This window comes from Phyllopteryx taeniolatus, chromosome 3 (genome assembly GCF_024500385.1).
Source record: "Phyllopteryx taeniolatus isolate TA_2022b chromosome 3, UOR_Ptae_1.2, whole genome shotgun sequence".
In the NCBI taxonomy this organism is placed as follows: domain Eukaryota; kingdom Metazoa; phylum Chordata; class Actinopteri; order Syngnathiformes; family Syngnathidae; genus Phyllopteryx; species Phyllopteryx taeniolatus.
The window spans coordinates 33782935-33803745 of NC_084504.1; the positions used below are offsets into that span (position 1 = coordinate 33782935).

General features: G+C 49.1%; 3 protein-coding genes across 18 annotated transcripts in view; 2 read left to right on the forward strand and 1 right to left on the reverse strand.

The window, feature by feature from the left end:
• dab2ipa (DAB2 interacting protein a) overlaps positions 1-13748 on the forward strand; it is a 31037-nt gene extending 17289 nt beyond the window's left edge. For 10 of the 11 annotated variants that reach the window (XM_061768985.1, XM_061768983.1, XM_061768986.1 and 7 more), the window contains 14 exons: positions 49-320; positions 795-1003; positions 1098-1489; positions 1646-1882; positions 1959-2151; positions 4191-4414; positions 4698-4789; positions 4869-5312; positions 6646-6899; positions 6993-7106; positions 7190-7312; positions 10120-10199; positions 10276-10363; positions 12362-13748. In XM_061768985.1, coding sequence (XP_061624969.1) covers positions 49-320; positions 795-1003; positions 1098-1489; positions 1646-1882; positions 1959-2151; positions 4191-4414; positions 4698-4789; positions 4869-5312; positions 6646-6899; positions 6993-7106; positions 7190-7312; positions 10120-10199; positions 10276-10363; positions 12362-12520 — 2881 coding nt within the window. In that variant the 3' untranslated portion in view covers positions 12521-13748. The remainder of the gene's footprint in view (positions 1-48; positions 321-794; positions 1004-1097; positions 1490-1645; positions 1883-1958; positions 2152-4190; positions 4415-4697; positions 4790-4868; positions 5313-6645; positions 6900-6992; positions 7107-7189; positions 7313-10119; positions 10200-10275; positions 10364-12361) is intronic. The other variant, XM_061768984.1, reaches the window with a different exon arrangement.
• Positions 13749-13831: 83 nt separating this feature from the next.
• LOC133475718 (gelsolin-like) lies at positions 13832-20342 on the reverse strand. 2 transcript variants are annotated; one of them, XM_061769000.1, is made up of 18 exons: positions 20065-20342; positions 17698-18068; positions 17462-17623; positions 17319-17378; positions 17149-17238; positions 16996-17085; positions 16792-16924; positions 16634-16722; positions 16439-16567; positions 16286-16372; positions 16093-16226; positions 15930-16020; positions 15683-15853; positions 14729-14903; positions 14545-14666; positions 14390-14467; positions 14122-14182; positions 13832-14060 (listed from the first exon to the last, which is right to left on the reverse strand). In XM_061769000.1, exons 2-18 carry the CDS (start codon positions 18058-18060, stop codon positions 13891-13893), a joined length of 2205 nt encoding a protein of 734 aa, XP_061624984.1. In that variant the 5' UTR covers positions 18061-18068; positions 20065-20342; the 3' UTR covers positions 13832-13890. The 2 variants fall into 2 exon arrangements, 1 of the variants encoding a protein (XP_061624984.1); XR_009787916.1 differs by lacking the exon at positions 13832-14060 and having other exon boundaries at positions 14751-14903.
• The window catches only part of LOC133475717 (dynamin-1-like), a 28064-nt gene continuing 27332 nt past the window's right edge, over positions 20080-20811 (forward strand). For 2 of the 5 annotated variants that reach the window (XR_009787914.1, XM_061768996.1), the window contains exons 1-2: positions 20080-20232; positions 20338-20694. Coding sequence is in view for 4 of the 5 variants with exons in the window: in XM_061768996.1 (XP_061624980.1) it covers positions 20168-20232; positions 20338-20694 (422 nt within the window). In the remaining variant the exon portion in view is untranslated. The remainder of the gene's footprint in view (positions 20233-20337; positions 20695-20811) is intronic. The other 3 variants (XM_061768997.1, XM_061768998.1, XM_061768995.1) reach the window with 3 other exon arrangements.

The following is a 20811-nucleotide window of genomic DNA, read 5'->3' on the forward strand; positions in this document are numbered from 1 at the left end:
ACGGTTACTTACGCCCGGCTGTGTTGATGGCCGTTGGATTGCGCGCAGGTACTTCTGCGAACTTTGTCTGGACGACAGCCTGTACGCACGCACGTCCTGCAAGATGAAGACAGACAACATATTTTGGGGCGAGCGCTTCGACTTCAGCAGTCTGCCGTGCGTCGGCGCCATGACGCTGCACATCTACAAAGACACGGACAGGAAACGCAAGAAGGACAAGAGCAGCTACGTGGGCCTGGTCAACATCCCCATCGTCACGGTAACGGGCAGACAGCTGGTGGAGAAGTGGTACACAGTGAGCATGCCCAGCACCATCAGAGGTGAGTCTGCGTTCGCTCTTCATTTCTGCGTTTTAAGTGCGGATGACGAGCGCTCTCGTTTGATCTTGCCGCGTGCGGCGTCATTGAAAAATGCGGACTTGACTCTGTGGTTCGGTTGTGTCAGAACATGTTTTTATCCCATATATATATATATATATATATATATATATATATATGTATATGTATATATGTTTCTTTTGGAATCGACACAGGGGCCAGTTTTCAGTTTTGATCAGCCATTTATTTTAAGTGATGTCAAAATGAAATGCCATTTGATTTTAGTTAGTGTTTTTGTTATTGGTTTGAGTAAAAATCCATTTTGTTTTGAATATAACAGTATTATCAGATGCGGCCTGAGTGACTGGGGTCAAGGGACCTTTGACCCATGGAAAAAATAGACAGTACATGCCGCAAATGCTGAGTGGCTTTAGAACGTGACGGCGTGTTGATGCGTTTGTGCGCTCGGGCCACCAGGGAAGTCGAGCGTGCCGACGGTGCGCGTGAAGGCGCGCTACCAGAGCGTGGTGATCCTGCCCATGGAGCAGTACAAAGAATTCGCAGAGTTCATCAGTGCCAACTACCTGCTGCTGTGCAACACGCTGGAAGGATCCATCGGCCTGCGAGCCAAAGAGGAAGTGGCGGCAGCGCTGGTTCACATCTTGCACAGCACCGGCAAGGCCAAGGTACGAGCTCGGCCGCCAGCCCCGCCTCCGGTCCCGGTGCCATCCTCGCCCCGCCGCGGTCTCGCTGGCGCAGATTGACGCTCCTTGTTTGCAGGACTTCTTGACGGACTTGATGATGTCAGAGGTGGACCGTTACCGTGACAATGATCAGCTGATCTTCAGAGAAAACACCCTGGCGACGAAAAGCATTGAGGAGTACTTGAAGCTAGTTGGACAGAAGTACCTGCAGGATGCGCTGGGTACGCCGCACACAACAACAAACTATAAAACACGACACAATGTACTACACGAGACTGGGTGTGCAAGTGTGTTTGCGTGTGTGTGTGTGTGTGTGTGTTCAGGCGAGTTCATCAAGGCTCTGTATGAGTCGGATGAGAACTGTGAGGTGGATGCGTCTCGCTGTGCCAACTCTGACCTCGCAGAGCATCAGGCCAACCTCAGAATGTGCTGTGAACTCGCTTTCTGCAAGATACTCGACTCCTACAGGTCTCACACAAACAGACACACATACTGTACATAGCGAACATAGACAAACACATAGACGCGCACACATACGTGCATGCACGTTATTACAGTCAACTAAGTGTGGGCGGTGGCGAGTCAGTCCGAGGCGACGCTAGTGTGCGTGTGCGACCCCTTCAGGGTGTTTCCTCGGGAGCTGAAGGAGGTTTTTGCGTCGTGGCGTCAGGAGTGCGGCAACCGCGGGAGGCCGGACATCAGCGAGCGTCTGATCAGCGCGTCGCTCTTCCTGCGCTTCCTGTGTCCGGCGGTGATGTCGCCATCGCTCTTCGATTTGACTCAAGGATACCCGGACGAACGCACGGCTCGCACGCTAACGCTGATCGCTAAAGTTATCCAGACCCTGGCCAACTTCAGCAAGTGAGTCTGTTCACCGCCCGACAACCAGTCGGATCCGACGCCTCAACGTGGGCGCGCGTCTGCCGCCTGTTTTCAGGTTCGGCACCAAAGAAGAGTACATGCTCTTCATGAACGACTTTGTGGAGCGCCAGTGGAGCAGCATGCAGCGATTCCTGCAGGAGATTTCCAACGCCGACGGACTCAACCACACCGGCGCCGGCTTCGACGGATACGTCGACCTCGGCCGCGAGCTCTCCAGCCTGCACACTTTGCTCACTGAGCTGGACCAGGTGATCGGCTCGACGCGGGCCAAACACTCAGACGGGTGACGCGCATGACACAGGTGACAGACAGACTCGCTATAGGGGACGTGCTTGACGCCGACCAAACTTTCAGTTAGGTAACACATGACACGTGACATTCCTGACCCAGGTGACACGCGTTACACATCAGAAACATTCCGTCAGGTCGAGGTTCAGGTCAAGGTCAAGGTGCTTTCATTGTCAATTCTTCAATATGTGTAACATTGAAATTACGGTACTCAAGGGCCTGCGGTGCTACAAAGACAAATAACATCAATATAAAAAGCTAAATCAAATGATGGTATATCCAGTGGATCAAGTCTTCATTGACTGTGCAATATCAAAGAGCAGGTGACGTGTGCAACATAGTCAAGGTCAGAGAAAACCAAGGCCAATAAGTGGGTATGTATTGATCAGAATCAGAATCAGAATCATCTTTATTTGCCAAGTATGTCCAAAACACACAAGAAATTTGTCTCCGCAGTGCAGGCTCCGTAGCGCAAAGCGATGCAGTTGGTCAAGATGCTCTCTATGGTCCCTCTGTAGAATGAGCACATGATGGGGGTCGGGGCTCTGCCTTTCCTCAGAAGTAGAGACGCCGGTGAGCTTTCTTGGCCAGTGGTGAGGTGTTGCTGGTGCAGTAGAGGTTCTCGGTGTCGTGGACTCCCAGGAACTCGGTGCTGCGCACGCTCTCCACCGCAGCACAGTTGATGTTCAGGGGAGCATGCTGGGAGTCCACAACAATCTCCATGGTTTTTTCCACACTTAGGGAGAGATTGTTGTCCGTGCACCACCCGGCCAGGCGGCTCACCTCACTCCTGTAGTCTGTCTCGTACCCATTGCTGATGTGACCCACCACAGTTGTGTCGTCTGCTAACTTGATGAAGAGGTTGGAGCTGTATGTCGGTGTGCAGTCATAGGTCAGCAGGGCGAAGAGGAGCTCAACACAACCTTGAGGAGCCCCCGTGTTCAGAGTGCCGGTGCTGGATGTGTTGCTGCCGGTCTCCCCGTCAGAAAGTCCAGCAGCCAGTCGCACATCGAAGTGTCTCCCCCGACAGCCACGGCCTCTGATTAGCACGGACGGTGATGGACTTAGTGATGGTGACGCGATCCATGCACTTGCTGATGTTGGCAGTAACAGTGCCTCAAGGGACCCTTCTGGCCACACTCTGTTTCCTAATGGCTTGGGAGATCTGCCATTAGCATAGGTCGTAGTCGCCGAGGTGGGGGAGGGGAAGGGCCTTGTAGGCCCCTCTCAAGGGGGTAAAAACATTGTCCAGAGTGTTATTTCCCTGTGTTGGAAACTCAATGTTTGAGTAGAGTTTAGCCTTGGGGTCAGCGTTGTTAAAGTCCCCAGCTAGGATGAGGAAAGCATCTGGCTGGGCCGTCAGCTGTTCACTGATCTGATGGTATAGCTCATTTAGCGCCTCACTCCTGTTATTGCTAGAGTTTGGAGGAATACAGTGAATCCCCTCGCTAAATAAATGGGCCGGCACTTCAGAGCCATAAACTCCAGTAGCTGTGAGCAGTGTTGACTGACCAAGATGGCGTCCTGGCACCAGGCGTCATTGATGTAAACACACAGTCCGCCGCCGCGAGTCTTGCCTCCCGCGAGAGTTCTGTCCGCTCGGTAGCATGCTAGCCGGTCGAGCTGAATGGCGCTGTCCGGAACGCTGGTGTTAAGCCATGTTTCCACAAACACAAAAACACAGCGCTCTCCCACCATCTCACGAGTAGAGCGGAGCAGTCGAATGTAATGCTTGATGTTCCGAGAGTGTACGTTGGGTAGTACGATGGAGGGAATAGCCAGCTTGTGTGGTTTAGCCGCTAGCCTAGCTCAGATACCTGCCGATGTCGTGTCGAGCACAAGCTTACGACTGTATCTGCGTCTTGGAACACGTAGACATGACGAAGACGGACTAAAACACGAAAGGGACAGAGAGCAGCCGCTGCGTATGCACGCGCCACCATCATTGTGGAACACGGGTGAGCGAGTTTGACATCTCCGTCTTTCAATCTGTCCTCAGTCGTGTCTGTCCAAGCTCAGTCCACTTCCGCGGATCTTACGAGACGTGTCGGCGGCTCTGGCTAACCCAGGGGGCGTGGCTTACCCCGGGAAAGCGTCGGCCTCCTCGCCCGAGCTTCAGCGTTTGGTGTCTCCGCCGCCGCCTCCGTCGCCACCCCTCTCGCCTCCTTTGGTGGCCTGCAATCCATCACTAGGCCAGCAGTGTGGCGTCGGACTGGATGGAGGGTTAGTCTCAGCACCTGTCATCATCTTCACAATGACCTTCCCCGCGAGAAGATCGTCTAGATATGCTGTAGTACCAACAGTAGGTATAGTGCTTACGTATAGTACTGAGGCACTTGTCAAGCACTCTTACTTCTTTGATGTCAGCTGTTTCACACATTCTTGGAATGCGTTGGCCTCTTTGCTTTCTAACCCGCCAGGACAACTTCGGTACCAGAATAACCTACACTAAAGAGTTCTTTAACAACTAACCCTAACTCACTAAATCACAAACTATTTGTTGCAGGCTGGTGGACTTCACCAGACTTCCATCGCCAACGCCTGAGAACAAAGATTTGTTCTTCGTCACAAAAGGTTCCAGCCTTCAGCCTGCATCAGGTGACGTTTTACCTTTGTTCTTTCAGTGACTGCGCCAACTCCGTCCTTGACCTCTGAACTTGCCCGTCACTTCCCACAGGCTTGCGCGGCTCTCCGGCCCCGAGCTCATCCTACTCGGAGCCCAATGACGATGCGGCGTTCGGGAGGGCGGCGGGGCAGGAAATGAGTGCCGAGGGGCGGAGCCTGTCCCTGGTGGACCTGCAGGACTCCTCCCCCGGCGACACGCTCGACGACAGCCAATGGCAGCGAAGGGCGGGGCTGCTGCCGCTGTCTTTCCAGAATCCCGTCTATCAAATGTCGTCGCGGCAACCGCATCGGGCCGAGGTCACGCCCCCCGACAGCCTGGGCGGAGACGAGCGCAACTCGGCTGGCGCCGCCGCGCCCAGACCCGCCTTCCTCACCCAGATGCAAGTGGGCGTTGCCGGGGGTGTGGCCGGCGAGCGAGGAGAGCGTCTGTCGGCCGTGTCCAGCAGCAGCAGTGGAGAAGAACAAAACAGAAGAGCATTCTCAGAAAATGTCACAAGTAACTCTTTTTTTTCATTCTTCACGTCTGCCTGATGATGTTATCTTACATAGAAATACGGTACATACCTCAACGCCATATTGAACGCTGAATCGTACATCCGCGTTGCCGCCATACGAGTGCGTGTGTGTTTATTATAGCAGTGTTACACACATTTGCTGTAAACACATGTGAAAAATACACACTCCACGTTGCTTTGGTGCTTACCGATATCCTCAACATACTGTATAGGCATCGTAATCAGAGGTGCACAAAAGTGCTGCACGTGCTTGTCACTGTGGATTTGCATAGAAACATTTTGTTGTAGTACAGAGCAGGGATATGCGGTATTTACAGCGCAGACAGCCGGCGTGGCTGGCACGCTGCCGGCCAGAGTGCCACACCTTCCGGGGCTTCTTAACTTCATGATCACTTGCAATTTTCACTTTCTTTGAGGGATAAGTTACAGCAAAAAAACAAAGAGGTGAAATGGACGGCACTTATATCGCGCTTTAGCTACACCACAGGTGTCAAACTCAAGGCCCGGGGGCCAGACCCGCCCCGCCAAGGGAAAATCATGTGTGTCAACTTCCATGATTCTTGTTATAATCTGTACCAAACTTTCAAATTGTCATATATCATAAATGAGAATGTTGAGATATTTGTAAGCATTTTTGTGTTACCAAAACCCATTACCCCTGATTTCTGATTCCAAAACTAGTTCATACATTTCGTGTGCAAATCTGATGAGGCGATTAAAGATTGGTATTGTTTCACAGTCATAACGGCCCTCTGAGGGAAACCGTAACTGCAATGTGGCCCGCGACAAAAATGAGTTTGACACCCCTGATCCCCACCATCACAGTGGCCAGAGCGCTTTACAAAGCCTCACATTCACCCATACATTCATACACCAATGGGCGGCTGCTACCATGCGCACTGGGAGCAAATCAGGGTTCAGTATCTTGCCCAAGGACACTTCGACATGCAGACAGCCGTAGCCGGGGTTCAAACCAGCTACCCTTCGGTCACCGGACGACCCGCTCTACCTACTGATCCGCAGCCGAGTGAATGATGTGAAGCCAATGCGATGGAACGCTTAAGTGAGCGTGCTGCACGGATTCCAACACTGTTTGCCAACTGAAGCGATATTTGTCCAAATATTTTGGATGGTAAACACGGCCGTGAGAGCCTTCACTTTGTGCACTTGTCGCTTTATGAATTTCAATCTCCGGTGTATGTATTTCAGCCACATCCAATATGGCGGACGCTGCGACGTATGGCAGCAGTAAGCCGAGCCGGGAGATGTGGCGTCTGTCTACATGTCTATGATATCACTGACTCCTCCCCCAAGGTGGCGCTGCCCCCCCTCGTCAGAACTGTACGGGTCCTCAGCGCCGCATCGACCAACCTCCGCCGCCCTCGTCGGCGCCCCCCCCAGGCCCGCCACGGGGTCGCACGCCGCCCGGCATGCTCCCACCTCGCCCCGCCTCCGGAAGCATGATGTCGTCTAGTCCCGACTGGCCGACCGGCGGACCCTCGAGACTGCGCCAGGCCTCGTCCTCGTCCAAAGGCGACAGTCCTGAAAAACTGCGGCCCGCCAACAAGGTTGACATGCTAACCGTGGCAACTTGTACAGGCTGTACGCTAAGTGGTGACACCGTCATGTGTGTGCGTGTGTGTATGCGTGTGCATATCCAGGCGCCATCTCCGTGTGCCCTGGATCGCACGGCCGCCTGGCTTCTCAACATGAATTCCACATCCACCTACGCCGAGGCGGAAGATGATCAACATGACGACGCCCTCATCGACAAGGTAACTGGTAACACCCCCTCATCCTGCTCCTGGGCCCGTAGCTGACGCACACCTGATGGATGTGTGTGTGTTTTGGCGTGCAGTACCAGCAGGACATCGCGTTATTGCAGGAGAAACTCCGTGTGGCAGCTTTGCGCCAGGAGGAGTGCGAGGCCCACCTCCTAGTTCAGGACCAGCAGAACCAGCGCTTGCTGCAGGAGTACCAGGTGTGTGCGACCCATCACTTGTCAGTCAGCGTCGATGGGACGTAGGGCTGCACGATTATGGAGCAAAAAAAGAATCAATATATTATTTTGGTCAATAATGTAATCACGATTATTAATCACAATTGTTCCTCTCTCTCGCTCTCGTACAGTGCAGACGCTTTTTTGCTCGCTCTGCTTGCTTCGCTTGTTTACATTTCTTCTTGCCGATAAGCTCGTTTTTCTTCTAAAAAATTAGAAGCAGCGACTCCTGGATATTTTTAAACCTGTGGGACTGTACTTTTTTGGTAGATAGTCAGCCGTATTCCAATATTTTCTGATACCGTCTCACCATTACGTGAGCGTGGCCTGCTAATTAGCACAACCGTGCTATTAGCAACAAGACCAGCAATCCAGATGCCTCCCTTTTCCACTGAGGACTATCACGGACTGCTGCAGAGGATGTCAATCCTGGAAACGAAAATCCACCGCCTTGAAGTGTATGTGGATGTAAATGGAGAGTCGGGAATGAAACCACTCTACCGATGTCTCAAAATGGTGAGCGCAGGTGTGCTAACAGACAGCCATTAAGCCCAACAAAGAGGACGGATGTGGACTGTGGAAACTGTAATGGACCATCCAGTAGTTCTCCCTGGAATTTACTGGTAGCAAAGCCCAAAGATATGGGACGACATCTAAAAGGGAGGACGCAACACCAGCAGATTACAGAGGAATCCGGCTGCTTCAGCCCCGAGTGAGCGGCCGTGGACGGTCGCTACAGCGAAGGGCAAGAAAAAAGGACTCGAGTCAATGCAAAAGATTGACATCAGACTTACAAATAGATTTGCGCCACTTTTACAAGACCCTGGCCAAGAATGCTCATCCCCCACCACCACTGAAAGGTATGAAACTAAATCATACCCCAAAAAAAATGGCACCCCAAACATTGATAGTTGTTGATGGAGCTGTCAAGGATGTGAAACGTTTTTGCAGTGAGAAGAACACCAAATTACTGTGTGTTACCAATGACATGGTCTCTGATATCTCTAAAACAAATCCTGGAGATCACTAATCAGCACCCAACTGTGAAAGCTGTCATTATACACACAGGGGCCCTGGGTGTTCTCAAGCAGCAATCAGAGATTTCATTGATCGCCTAACAAAAGTGCAATGTTTGGATGCTGAGGTTTTCATGAGTGGACCTCTCCCACTTGTACGATTTGGAGATGAACGTTTCTCTAGGCTCAGTCAATGAAATAAGTGGCTCAAGGAAGTGTGTACTGCACTATCCGTGAGTTTCATTGACAATTTCTGCGTTTTTTTTTTTTTGGGAGCGCAGATATCTCTACAAGGCAGACGGTTTCTGTCTAAATGGACAAGGGGATAAGTTATTGGCTGGCAACATTTTTTACTGTGTATTTCATTCAGCGGCCCGAAAAGAAAACACTGGCCTTGTTGACACGGCTGAAGGACAAAAAATGCGCTTGTTCCCAAACAATCGGAGGAATAGGAGATAAGGCGACACGAGGCGCAGACGGATTCATCGGCGTCATCCAAACAATGGGAGGAGCGAATGACAAATGAGATGAGCCAGCACGTTAAATCTCTCACACCCCTCCATGCCCCATTGGAGAAAAGCCCAACGCAAAGCTCACTCTCTACTAGCCTAAATTCTCTGGTAGGTGTGATGGACTGGATGAAGACTTGTCAGTATTGGAATCCAACGCACACCATGCCAAGATCTTCCTCTGAACCCACGGTCCACTAAGATGCGAAGGGCCCCTCCTCCACCCATGAAGAATCTTATGTGCGAATCTGACTGATATCTGCGGGGTCTTTTCCAGAATAAGTCAGACCCTTATGGAGGTCAGGCATTTTTGATCCCTGTAATTACAAGGGACAGACAGTTGGTCAAAGAAATATGGCACAAAAAAAGTAGAATTACAAACTGAGTGAGGATAAAATGTGAATCTATCAAAGCATTGTCTCCAGTCATCTCAGCGAGACTAACTATTTTCAATGTCAGGTCACTGGGTAATAAATCAAAGTTGACTAATGACATCATTACAACCTATGATCTGGACTTTTTGTTACTAAATAAAACGTGGTTAACAGAAAGTAGTTGTAATACCATTTTAAATGAGGCGACACCAGCACATTTTTATTTTATGAACAAGTGTCGAATAGGGAAAAAAGGCGCTGGTATTGCTGTTATTTTGAAGTCATTATTGCAGTGTAAAGAAATGATACTGGGTGATTTTAGCACTTTTGAATATCTCAGTTATTTAGTTAAAGGTGAGCCAAAGGTTACTGTTTTAATAATTTATAAGCCTCCAAGATACAATAGAAAATGTATGGAGGATTTTTCAGAACTGCTGTCAGTTATTTGTACTGCCTCCAACTATTTTGTCATAACGGGAGACTTGAACATTCATGTTGACAATAACTGCTCCAAAATCAAGCCCTTTTCATACGGAGCAGTGCCCGCCTTTTCAATCGAAAACATCGCCAACAATCAGGCTCATTTAATCGTGGCAGCCAAAATTGCGATCACGATTCAAATTCGATTAATAGTGCAGCCCTAATGGTAACGGTTGTCATTGATCACTTTGGTCATGATTGATCATTCCCATTCCAAGTGAGGTCTGCAGATCACCTCTGGCCACACAAGGGTGGGGCTTCATTATTTCAGTGCGGACACACACAACAACATGCGTACACAGTGTTGACACTTTTTGTGATCACATTAAATAAAAGCCATTACAGTGGTGTGTGGGTGTGTGTGTGTGTGTGTATGTGTGCGCGTGTGTCTCTTTGTGCGTGCGTGTCAGGCTCGGCTAGAGGACACGGAGAGTCGACTGAGGAGGCTGCAGGATGACAAAGATCTCCAGATGAACAGCATCATCAGCAGGTTCACTAGTGTGTGTGTGTGTGTGTGTGTGTGTGTGTGTTTGTGTCTGTGAAGTAACAACGTTTGACCTGAACAGGTTAATGGCCGTGGAAGAGGAGCTGAAGAAAGATCATTCTGAAATGCAGGCTGTGGTCGACTCCAAACAAAAGATCATTGAGGCCCAGGTCTGTCTGTCTGTCTGTCTGTCTGTCTGTCTGTCTACCGGTCAGTCAGTCAGTTTAATGCAAGGGTGAGCAAAGCGTGGCCCGCGGGTAGTGTTCTGAAGATGACTTTGGAAATGCAGTTGGTTACAATTCCAAGTAACCCTGTTCAAAATGTAATTGTAGTGGAACTATTTCAAAGTAATATAACTAATTACAAACCCAAATTCTAATGAATACATTACAAAGACAAGATCTTTAATGTTCAAAATGATGAACATTATTGTTGTTTTGCAAATATGCTCTCATTTTGAATTGGATGACTGCAACATTTCCCAAAAAAGCTGGCACAGGGGCAACAAAAGGCTGGGAAAGTTGAGGAATGCTAAATTTAAATAAATAAAAAAAACACCTGTTTGGAACATTCCACTGGTGAACGTGTTAATTGGAAACAGGTGAGTGTCATGATTGAGTATAAAAGGAGCGTCCCCGAAAGGCTCCGATGTTCACAAGCGAGGAAGGGGCGAGGTTCACCACTGTATCAACAACTGTGGGAGCAAAAAGTCCAACATTTCTCAACATACAATTGCAAGAAATTTAGGGATTTCATCATCTACGGTTCGAAATATCATCCATAGATTAAAATAATCTGGAGAAGTGGCAAGGCTGAAAACCAACATTGAATGCCTGTGACCTTTGATCCCTCAGGCGGTACTGCATTGAAAACCACCATCTTTGTGTCAAAGTTGTTGGCAGCACGTGGGCTCTGGAACACTTCCGAAAACCACTGTCAGTTCACACAGTTCGTCGCTACATCCACAAATGCAAGTTAAAACTCTACCATGCAAAGCGAAAGCCACATATCAACAACACTCAGAAGCGTCGCCGGCTTCTCTGGTGCAGGCGCGTTATGAAACGCGAAACACGACAACAGAGATCCTGGACTGTTGAGCAACTCAAGTTGTCAATCAAGTAAGAATGAGAAAGAGTTTCATCGACAAAGCTTCTTGAGTGTCGTTCAAACCAAAAGTGATGTCACGTGGTAAACATGTTCCTGTCGCAGCTTTTTTCCATGTTGCGGGCATCAAATTCAAATTGAGTGAATATTTGCGAAAAAAAAAAACAGTTTGTCAGTTTGAACATTAAATATCTTGACTTTGTGGCGTATTAAATTGAATATAGGTGAAAAACAATTTGCTCCTCACTGTATTCAGTTTTTATTTACGTTTTGCACAATCTCCCAACTTCATCAATTTTTTGAGTAAACAGGACCTTTAGATGTTTACTCTAAAAAAAGTAGATCAAAACCATAGTTCAGTCATTTGGAATTAACCACATATTTGTTCTTTACACAAATAATAAAACGGATTGCAAAACATGATGTAAATACTGTATATCATCAATACATGTGTTTGTTACATTAAACATACATACATACACGTGTACAGCATGTGGAAAACATAACATGTTGACATAATGAGAATTGTGCACAATTTAGACAATATTGCTTCGTATAATAACCCAGATAAGTGAATGTTCCACAAAAAAGTCAACAATTCTGAAGATGAAATGGTTCAAAATGCAATGTTATTTTGTGTTCAAAAGTGTAACTATGAGTCAAACCTTTTCAAAATGTCAGACAAACTAATAGATTGTACCAGAAGCTGGCGCTTTCAGGTGAAATCAAGTTGAATTATATAGCACTTAATCCCAGGAGTCTCAAAGGGCTTCACAGGCCCAGAGTTGGCGAAGATTGATCCAAGCCGGAAAAAATAAGAAAACCTCAAAAAAGGACTGCATATGGAGGGATCCCTCTTTCGGGATGACCAGGCTGCAATGTCTGCATCATATTTGGAAAAATAGGTCATGTTTGAGATCCGCCGGTCACATGCGGCTTGTTCGGTGCTTTAATCCAGCCCAATGAACGACAAACCCCCACACTTAGCGCAATCAAAAAATATTCATTATTCAAATCAATTATTTGACAACAACGTGTCTCCTGACTGCATTTGTGTGTATCAGGAGAAGAGGATAGCGAATCTGGACGCTACCAACACTCGTCTGATGGCAGCGCTGGCTCAACTGAAGGAGCGTTACGGTGTGACATCGCAGAGGAACGGCCTGTCACCTAGCAACACATCATCCTTGCAGATCACGGAAAACGGCGAATTCCGCAATTGAGTAATTCATGAATTGGTCCTTGTTGAGCGGCAGGCGCGGTGCTGACAACGGGAAGTGGGAGGCTTCGCAGCAAGTTGGCGCGCACACACACCTCCTCTCCAAGATGAACTTTAACCTCCGCCGTCCTTTCCTTTTCAACGTCTGACACTTCCCGTTTGCATGCATGACTTCCTGGTTTGTGTCCAACTGAGGCTTTAAGGAGGAAGCGACTCAACATTTGATTTCCAATGCAGCAGGAAACACACAAGGTTTCAAAATACCCTCATTTCTCATGGAGAATACGTTTTCTTTCAAAATCGAGGGTTCATATTACAGCGACAAGGAAAATTCTAACATTTTGTCCCATTGTATAAATGTATACCGGTAACTAGGGTTTGTGAAAAAGGTACTTTCATTCCAGTATGACATCACAAATCTGTAGAATCGAATTTTCGCTGCTCACCGAGAACCACGGTGGCTTCAAAGCCGCCGCCGTATTTATGTTATCGTATCTTTTCCTATTTCTCTGATACATTCCTCCTACTTTCCATCGCAAAAAGGTCTCCAGTTGGCTACCTTCAAACATCTGGCTCAGGAAACTTGACCCTTCTCAGTTCGCTACGGAAAGCAGCTCCTTCCGCTAGCTCTCCGGCCGGCAAAATAACACCCAGCGGACTACACACAGACGACTCGACTCATCCGTCACTGGGGGCTCTTGAGGGGAGCCCTCGAGCGTACAGTAAGTACACTACCTTGACTTCAACTGCCCTCAGATAGTAAAGCGAGCGCCGTGGGCTCCGAAGGGGAAAACAAGTCACATCGTCGCCGGGTTGCACTGGCTGTGCTTCTCTCTTTTCCAATTTCTTGGGAAAACTTTGCGGATCATTTTTTTTGAGCAGGGACATATACAGTACATTAGCTGTGAAAGGATGATTTCGGTGGCGTGCATCACATGAGAAAGTACATCCAGTCACATCGGTTCCATGATCAGAACCTCTTATTTTGAAAAGGCAAACATTATTGTTCATCTTTAAACAAAACTTCATTTTGAAATTGTACTGAAACTAATTCTACAAAACAAACGAGAGGTCCATTGTTGCGGCCAATCACAAGCCTCAGTGTGACGATCACTGTTGAAAGCTTACAAATGCCAGACTTTAGTGGACTTTGTGTTTGCGTCTTTGTAAAAGCTTTTCTTCTTCTGGAATTCTCCAACATGACCGACTCGAATAAAGTGTGACAGCATCAAGGAGTCTGCATTTCATCTACTTTTGCTTCTTGCCGTTTGAGGCCAGACACACACACACACACACACACACGAGACCAACAGAGGTCGGTAGACATGATTTATTCAAGGTGTCGATCAGGAAGTGATGCAAATGCGGCCTGCGTTACACATGTGGCGCCTCCGTGGCTCGCCGCAGGGGGTCTGTGGTCCAATAGCGGCGGTCCCAGCCCAGGAACCAACCTGTGAAGGTGGGCGGTTCGAATCCCTGCTTGACGGTCACAACTGTGGTCCGCGGGTCTCTGCGGGCCGGGTCGCTCTCCATGTATCTCGAGGCTGGAAGACAACAGCAGACAACTTCCTGCTTGCTCTCTGGACCACTTCCTGTTTGTCTCACCTGAAGCAAATGCCTCCGTTTTCTCATCCTCGTGCGATTCCTTTCCAATCCACACAAACACCTACAGGAAGTCAGGAAAACTTGATTGGTCCAATGGGAAAAGGAGGGGGGGGGGGGGGGAAAATTCCACAATTTTTCCAGAATACATCCACAGTCCACTAGAAGCAATATTTCTAAACAAAACAAAACAGCATGTTTTACAAGACTGCGTTTCTCTCCAGCCTCCATATTAGCAGTTCACAAGCAGCAAGGTCAAAAAGTGACCTACGTGCTCCCAGGCATCTAAGAGCATGACATCATCAGGAGCGAGGTCCTCCTGGGTCAGCTCACCAGGAACTTCCTCCATCTGGAGACAAGAACAGCACAACTGATAGCAACAAGCTTGAACAAAGACCCCTTCAGCTTGCGACCGTTCAGACTGACCAGGAAATTTCCGGTCTTGAAGGAGCAGGCGAACAGACGAGGAGGATGCGCCGCCATCTGAGCCTCACATCGGCGAGACTCACAGTAGTCCTCGCGTCCTCCCAGTGCACACCAGAAATCCCCTGGAACCACATTTGCCGCCATCTTCTTCATCACAAAGAAAGAGAAAAAGACACCGCCTCACCTTCCTCCTGCCCCTCCTCCACCTGGACGGGGTTCTCGCGCAGGACTCCAGCGAGATGTCGGGCTCCTCGGACTTCAGCCGAGCTGCTGCCGCGACCTTTCCACATCCAGCATCCTGAAGACGACGCCAGCAGGAAGACGTCGCCGGAGTTGAGACCGGAGGACGATGCCCTCACCTGGCGGGACAGAATGTTCAAAAAACAGGTTTTGGACGTGCGCTCAACTCGTCTTGATTGATTGTTGGAGGTACATTTTATCAGATCATTTGTTGATTATAATACAATTAAAAGGGAGAATCTTATTTTTGTTACGTGTAATGGAAACTCTTGATATTTTACAAAACTTAAAGTTTGTGTTTTTGTACCTTCACTAGTGAATAGCAACAACTGCTTTATTTCGAATTGACCCCAATTTTCTATTTGTAGCGAGTGCCGATTTGAAGGCAGTCGGTGTTGAAGAGGGGGCTGCACAAGACGGACGGGCTAACTTGGAAGAGGATGACACGCTATGCCAACCCCGAATGGGACAAGCCTAAAGAAAAACAGAAGAACAATAGCGGAAGGTGGAGGTGTGAAGCGGACCGCAGGACAGAGCCCACACGCCTTTGAAACGGCTTTTTTTTTTTTTTTTTTAAACCACCTGACCGTCTGTAATATGTGCACTGATGGGAATATTTACATTTGGTACCCCTTTTTGGCCGGACCTCGGAGATGTTGTCTGACCTCTTTGCAAAGAATCCCCCACACACACAAAATCGACTATTTTACATACAACCAACTAAAAAATTTTTTTAACCTCATCTACAAATGCACTCTCCTCCGTCCATTTTAAAAATCAAACAAGGCCCTTAAGCACAAGACTTTTCCCACCCTGGTCTCAACTTCCAGCCTAAAATGCGACAAATATTTGTGTAGTGTAACAACGACCGTTGTCTCGTCACATCGCATCGCATCACCTGCACAGCTCGGCAGTGTCCGGCGACGTTGGCTTGAATTTGGAAGAGGCGCAGATCAGCCACCTGCTCTTGGCCCCGCCCTCGAGATGTGCCGCCCTCATAGACCACCATCGGTCGGCCGCCAAACAGACTCATCAAGTGGGCGGGTTCCTTGCCCTGGACCACGCGCACCTGCAGACATGAGCGGAGTGAGGTGTGCAAAACCGCATGCCCCTAGCCCCACCCTCCCCCTCCCCCTCCTGCTCACCTGCACAGCCTCACCCCCCAGTTCCTCATCTAGTTGAATGGCCAAAATGGCCGAAGCGGCGAGCTCTTCCTGACTCGATCGGGCTCCTTGCCTGAGAAGGAGAAACAACTGCTTGAAAGGACCCCGAGAAGCTCCCCGATGACATCACTTCCTGTAGTCTCACCAAACATAAATGACGCTGCCGTCTCGGTCTTTGTGACGGTACTGGTACAGGATGATGTAACTGTCTCCACCCCAAAACTGACCAATCACCGACGAGTCCACCGACACTTTGTTCTGCCCCTCCACACGCCACACCTGCACACACACACTGCAGGATTCCAGAACAACGCACACACGGGTCTTCCTGACCGCACCTGTTTTTCGCCGTCACCCGCATCCAACATCCCGTGCTGGGCTGCCATGGCTGCCGACTGGTGGAGAGACGACGCATCGAACGGGACCTGTCCAATCAGAAAGCAGATCCATTCTGTCAAAGCCGTCAGAAGGAAAAGAAAATCTCTGATCACCTTCTCGATCCTGGCGATTTGATTGGACAAGTAGGCCGTTCCCATGCCAACCGTGTCGTCGGGATAGTGCCAGTCTTCAAAGAATTGTTTGAAGCGCACCGTCTCGCCATGCTCAGGAAGGACCTCGACCTGAAGGAGGCGCCGAGGACCACATACAGTAACATCTCAGTCAAATGTGTGTCTTCGCACGCTTACCTGGGTGTGTGTTGGGTAATTCATCTTCTGGATGAACTCTTCGGAAATCTTGAGAGCCGCATGTCGCTCCTCAGCGTTTGAGTCCTTCCCTGCGCACACACATGACCAAGTAAATACACACTTATGTTGGAGTGTGTTTTGAATGTGCGCATTCTCACCTTTCCACACGTAAACGCATCCGCTGCTTCCATTGTCTAGGATGAAGCAGTCGCCGGAGAGCAAAGTTTTGTGGGAGAACGGACTCTGTCGGCCCACCATCACGACGTCCAAGTCCCCGTCCACGTCGGACACCTGACGACCGACACGGGCAATCTCTCCTTCACAATAAAAGCATTTTGACCAAATCAGAAGCAGTGTTTTACTTTGAACAGCTTTGCCAATTTCCTGTCGCGGGCATCCATCTTGGCATCGTCCGGGCGGGCTTCCGGAAGCTCGGGTTTGTGCCCGAGGACCTCAACACAGATGTCAAAAGGTCAGAGGCCTTCCGGCTGACACAAACAGGAAGCGCTTCTCACCTCCACCATCTTTTCAGGTTCCGAGCCTTCGTCGCAGATCAGCAGCGAGGCGCGCCCGCAACGCTCGTTATCACGGATACGCTTGGACACCTGTCGCTCACACAGGGAGGCCCGCCCGCGTGATGACATCACTAGTCACCACTGTGACGTCACTATTCACGACAACTCACCGTGGTGGCCTTCAACTTCTCAAAGTGGTTACTATGACAACCAGACCACTGGATGATCTCCTGGAGGGAAAAAGACTCCTTCAAAGATCTGTCCTCCATCTTCCCTTCTCCCACCCCCCATCCCTCCCTCCCTCCCTCCCTACCTTTCCCAGGTCAAGTATGAACGTGTCTCCTGTGTTGAAACTCTCCCAGCTGAGGTGGACTTGCGTTGCCCTGACAACGCGGCGACCTTTGACCTTCAGCAGCCACCTGACATCAGCGTCACTCGTCTCTATGTGTCGGAATCCTGAAGCCACGCCCCCCGCCTGCGATGACATCCGTATGCAACCTTATAAGGTGACATGTTTTGTTGCTGCAGTAACCACATTGCTCCACTCACCAAGTACTTGAGGCCCGCTTTGAAGTATCCCGCAAACACGTTGGACTCATGACCCTGGACTTCACGGAACTGGACCGGCTCCCCCTGCAGGAAGTCATCCATCTGGACCGTCAAGATGGCTGCCGCCCCGGCCTCGTCCTGAGTACATTCGCCACCTTGCCAATAGTGCAGGTGGTAGCACAGCCGCCCCTGCGGGAGGCATCCTGGCCGACGGCTGCTGTTGAGGACCAGGTAAGCGTCCCCGCAGTAGAAGGAGCCATGAAGACGCTTGGGAACGGGGGCCAGGTCCATGTGCTCAACCCTCCACACTTGGAGACCCTCCTGGAGACCCGCCTGCTCAAACTCTGGGTGGAACGCCGCCATTGCGTCACCTGCAAGGGATGCAGCAAGTCCATTTGAAAGCAAACAGGACACCAGAACTAGAACTTGAAATGAGTTACAGCACATACTCAGCTGTGAAGCTACTAGCCAGGAGTCAAAGGGGATATGCGCAACCTACTTCCTGTTATTATACAAGATAGTGATTTCTGGCTAACCCGGGTGGTATATCCTTCAAGCTGCGGTCCTCTGCCAGAGGCCTGGGAGCTTGAGGGATCTGCACAAGATCTTAGCTGTTCCTAGTATTGCGGTCTTCTGGACAGAAAGGTCAGCTGTTGCTCCTAGTATCTGCTGGAACCATCCTCACAGCTTGGGGGTTACTGCCCCCAGTGCCCCAATAACTACGGTCACCACTATTGCCTTCACCGTCCACATTTTCTCTAGTTCGTCCTTCAGTTCTTGGAATTTCTTCAGCTTTTAGTGTTCCTTTTTTCCCCCAATGTTGCAATCACTCGAGATTGCTACATCTATCACAACTGCCGTCTTCTGACATTTATCGACCACCACCATGTCAGGCTCGTCATCTACCACTAGATTGTCAGTCTGGATCTGGAAGTCCCACAGGATCTTGGCCTGGTTGTTCTCAACCACCTTGGGTGGTGTCTGCCATCTTGATTCTGGGACCTCCAGTCCATATGTGGTACAGATGTTCCCGTACACTATACCTGCTACCTGGTTATGTAGCTCCATGTATGGCTTGCCTGCCACCATTTACACCCTGCTGTGATGTGCTGAACTGTCTCTGGGGCTTCTTTGCCCAGCCTGCATCCAGGGTCCCGTCTGATGTGGTACACCTTGGCCTCTATTGATCTTGTGTTTAGGGCCTGTTCTTGTGCTGCCATGACTAGCTTTAATATATCTTGAAGGGGAAGAATTCAGTCTTGCACAAATATTCAAAAGACACTTCAGCATCTGAGTTACAACAGCGTGATGGACTGATTTGTCGCACTTAAAAACAGACTGCATTCATTGATGCTTCCACCCACCAAGTAGCTGACAATTGCAGCTGATAATTAGATTTTGATGACATCGTTAGCGCCTCGAAGGGAAATTATTCTCTGTAATTGTGACCGGGAGGTCACTCTTTCAGAGAGAGAGAAAAAAACTTAAAATCCCCATTGCATTGTGGGAATCGGACTGCTTGACATCATGTATGCTTGTTGTCGTAAGCATTAGAAGCTAGCTTTGTCAGCGATCATGCGAATTTACACGGCGGGCCGGCCGTGCGCTGTCTGTCTGGGCTTCCTGTTCATCACAGTCTGGTTTGGTTAGTGTGGTGTTCCCAAGAATCAGTCTTGCATTTTCAAAAAAAAAAAATTAAAAACCTCTCTTTTTTCTTTACCAATCAGCACACAGCTAGCATCTATTCGACATTCATCTTCGTGTCCTTTTCTTCTTATTCGCCTCTTTTCGACGTAATATTTGTATGCAGTACCCCCTGGTATTGTGACTGAGATACCACAGTTGCATAACATTTTACCTTTTCAACAAGATCACTAACTTGTGTTCCTCTTTTCTGTTAATTAATTCCATATGTATTTTAATACAAGAAATGGCGAGTTCAAACTGAAATGTATTTATATTTGTGTTGTATTTATTTGTACCCGTTTGAAATTGCCCCACTAGAAAGACAAGAAAATGCAGTTTCCTGCTACATGCACAATGTGAATTTAAGAAAAATACTGTTGTTACCTAAAAGAGGAAACCAATTAGTCATTCATTATCAAGTGAAATGTCTCCTTTTGTGTATTCATAATTGGTCTTTAACTAAACAAAAACATTTTATCCTTATGATTGATTATTCCAATAGAATTGTCAGTACAATACGAGATTACTAATTGCAGCAATACTGGAGGCAAATTATTTGTGACAGGTCAGTTTAATGTCACTTCAGAAATAAAGTGAGAAAAAGTAAGTCACAGCACCAAACTATACATCCACGCGCACATACCCCAAAACAAGAGTAAAGTGAGAGAAGTGGCAACTTACGCGCAGGATGGTTCTTGTTTTGAGGGACGAAAGTAAAGTTGGCGGCGGGGCTGCCCTCACTTAAAAGGGAGGGGGCGGGGCCGCACACACCTGAGGCTGATCGATGATGTCATCTCTTGATGATGTCTGTCTCCAGCACACCGGAAATGTCCGTCTTTTAAAATATAGGTATTTTTTTCTGTTCATTTGCCCTTTTGCATGATGTTTCCTGTTTAGCGTTAAAACATTTTTCATTTGACGAGTGAACAAAAAACAAGACTTTTGTGTTTCAAGAGACTCGGCGGATGTGCACGCTGGTGCACACGCGTTTGTACGAGGACGAGCTGAAGGTCACGAGCACGGGCATGTCAGCTCAGAGTCCGAACAGCCATCACGTTTCGTGACGTCGACGAGGACGAGGAGGAGGAGGAGGAGAAGAGGAAGAGGAACGGGAACAGGCGTAACTGGCGGCAGGACTCCGTACGTCAAGATGGGCAACCGCGGCATGGAGGACCTGATCCCACTGGTCAACCGGCTGCAGGACGCGTTCGCGGCCATCGGCCAGAACGCCACTTTGGACCTGCCTCAGATCGCCGTGGTGGGCGGCCAGAGCGCCGGCAAGAGTTCCGTTCTGGAGAATTTCGTTGGCAAGTAAGTCCGTATTTCTTTCTGCAGAGCACAACCAAAGCCAACCGTACCAGGCCGGGCCGAGTCGAACCGGACTCAGCTGCTGGATAGCCACAGAGGATCCTGTCATCCTTCTGAATA

Coding starts and splice junctions, on each gene's coding strand:
- LOC133475718 (XM_061769000.1), bottom strand. CDS start 18,060: ATGGCGGCGTTCCACCCAGAGTTTGAGCAGGCGGGTCTCCAGGAGGGT. Junction 16,568..16,633: donor ATTACCCAACACACACCCAG/GTAAGCGTGCGA, acceptor CGCCTCCTTCAG/GTCGAGGTCCTTCCTGAGCA. Junction 14,183..14,389: donor TCTTAGATGCCTGGGAGCAC/GTAGGTCACTTT, acceptor GACTTCCTGTAG/GTGTTTGTGTGGATTGGAAA.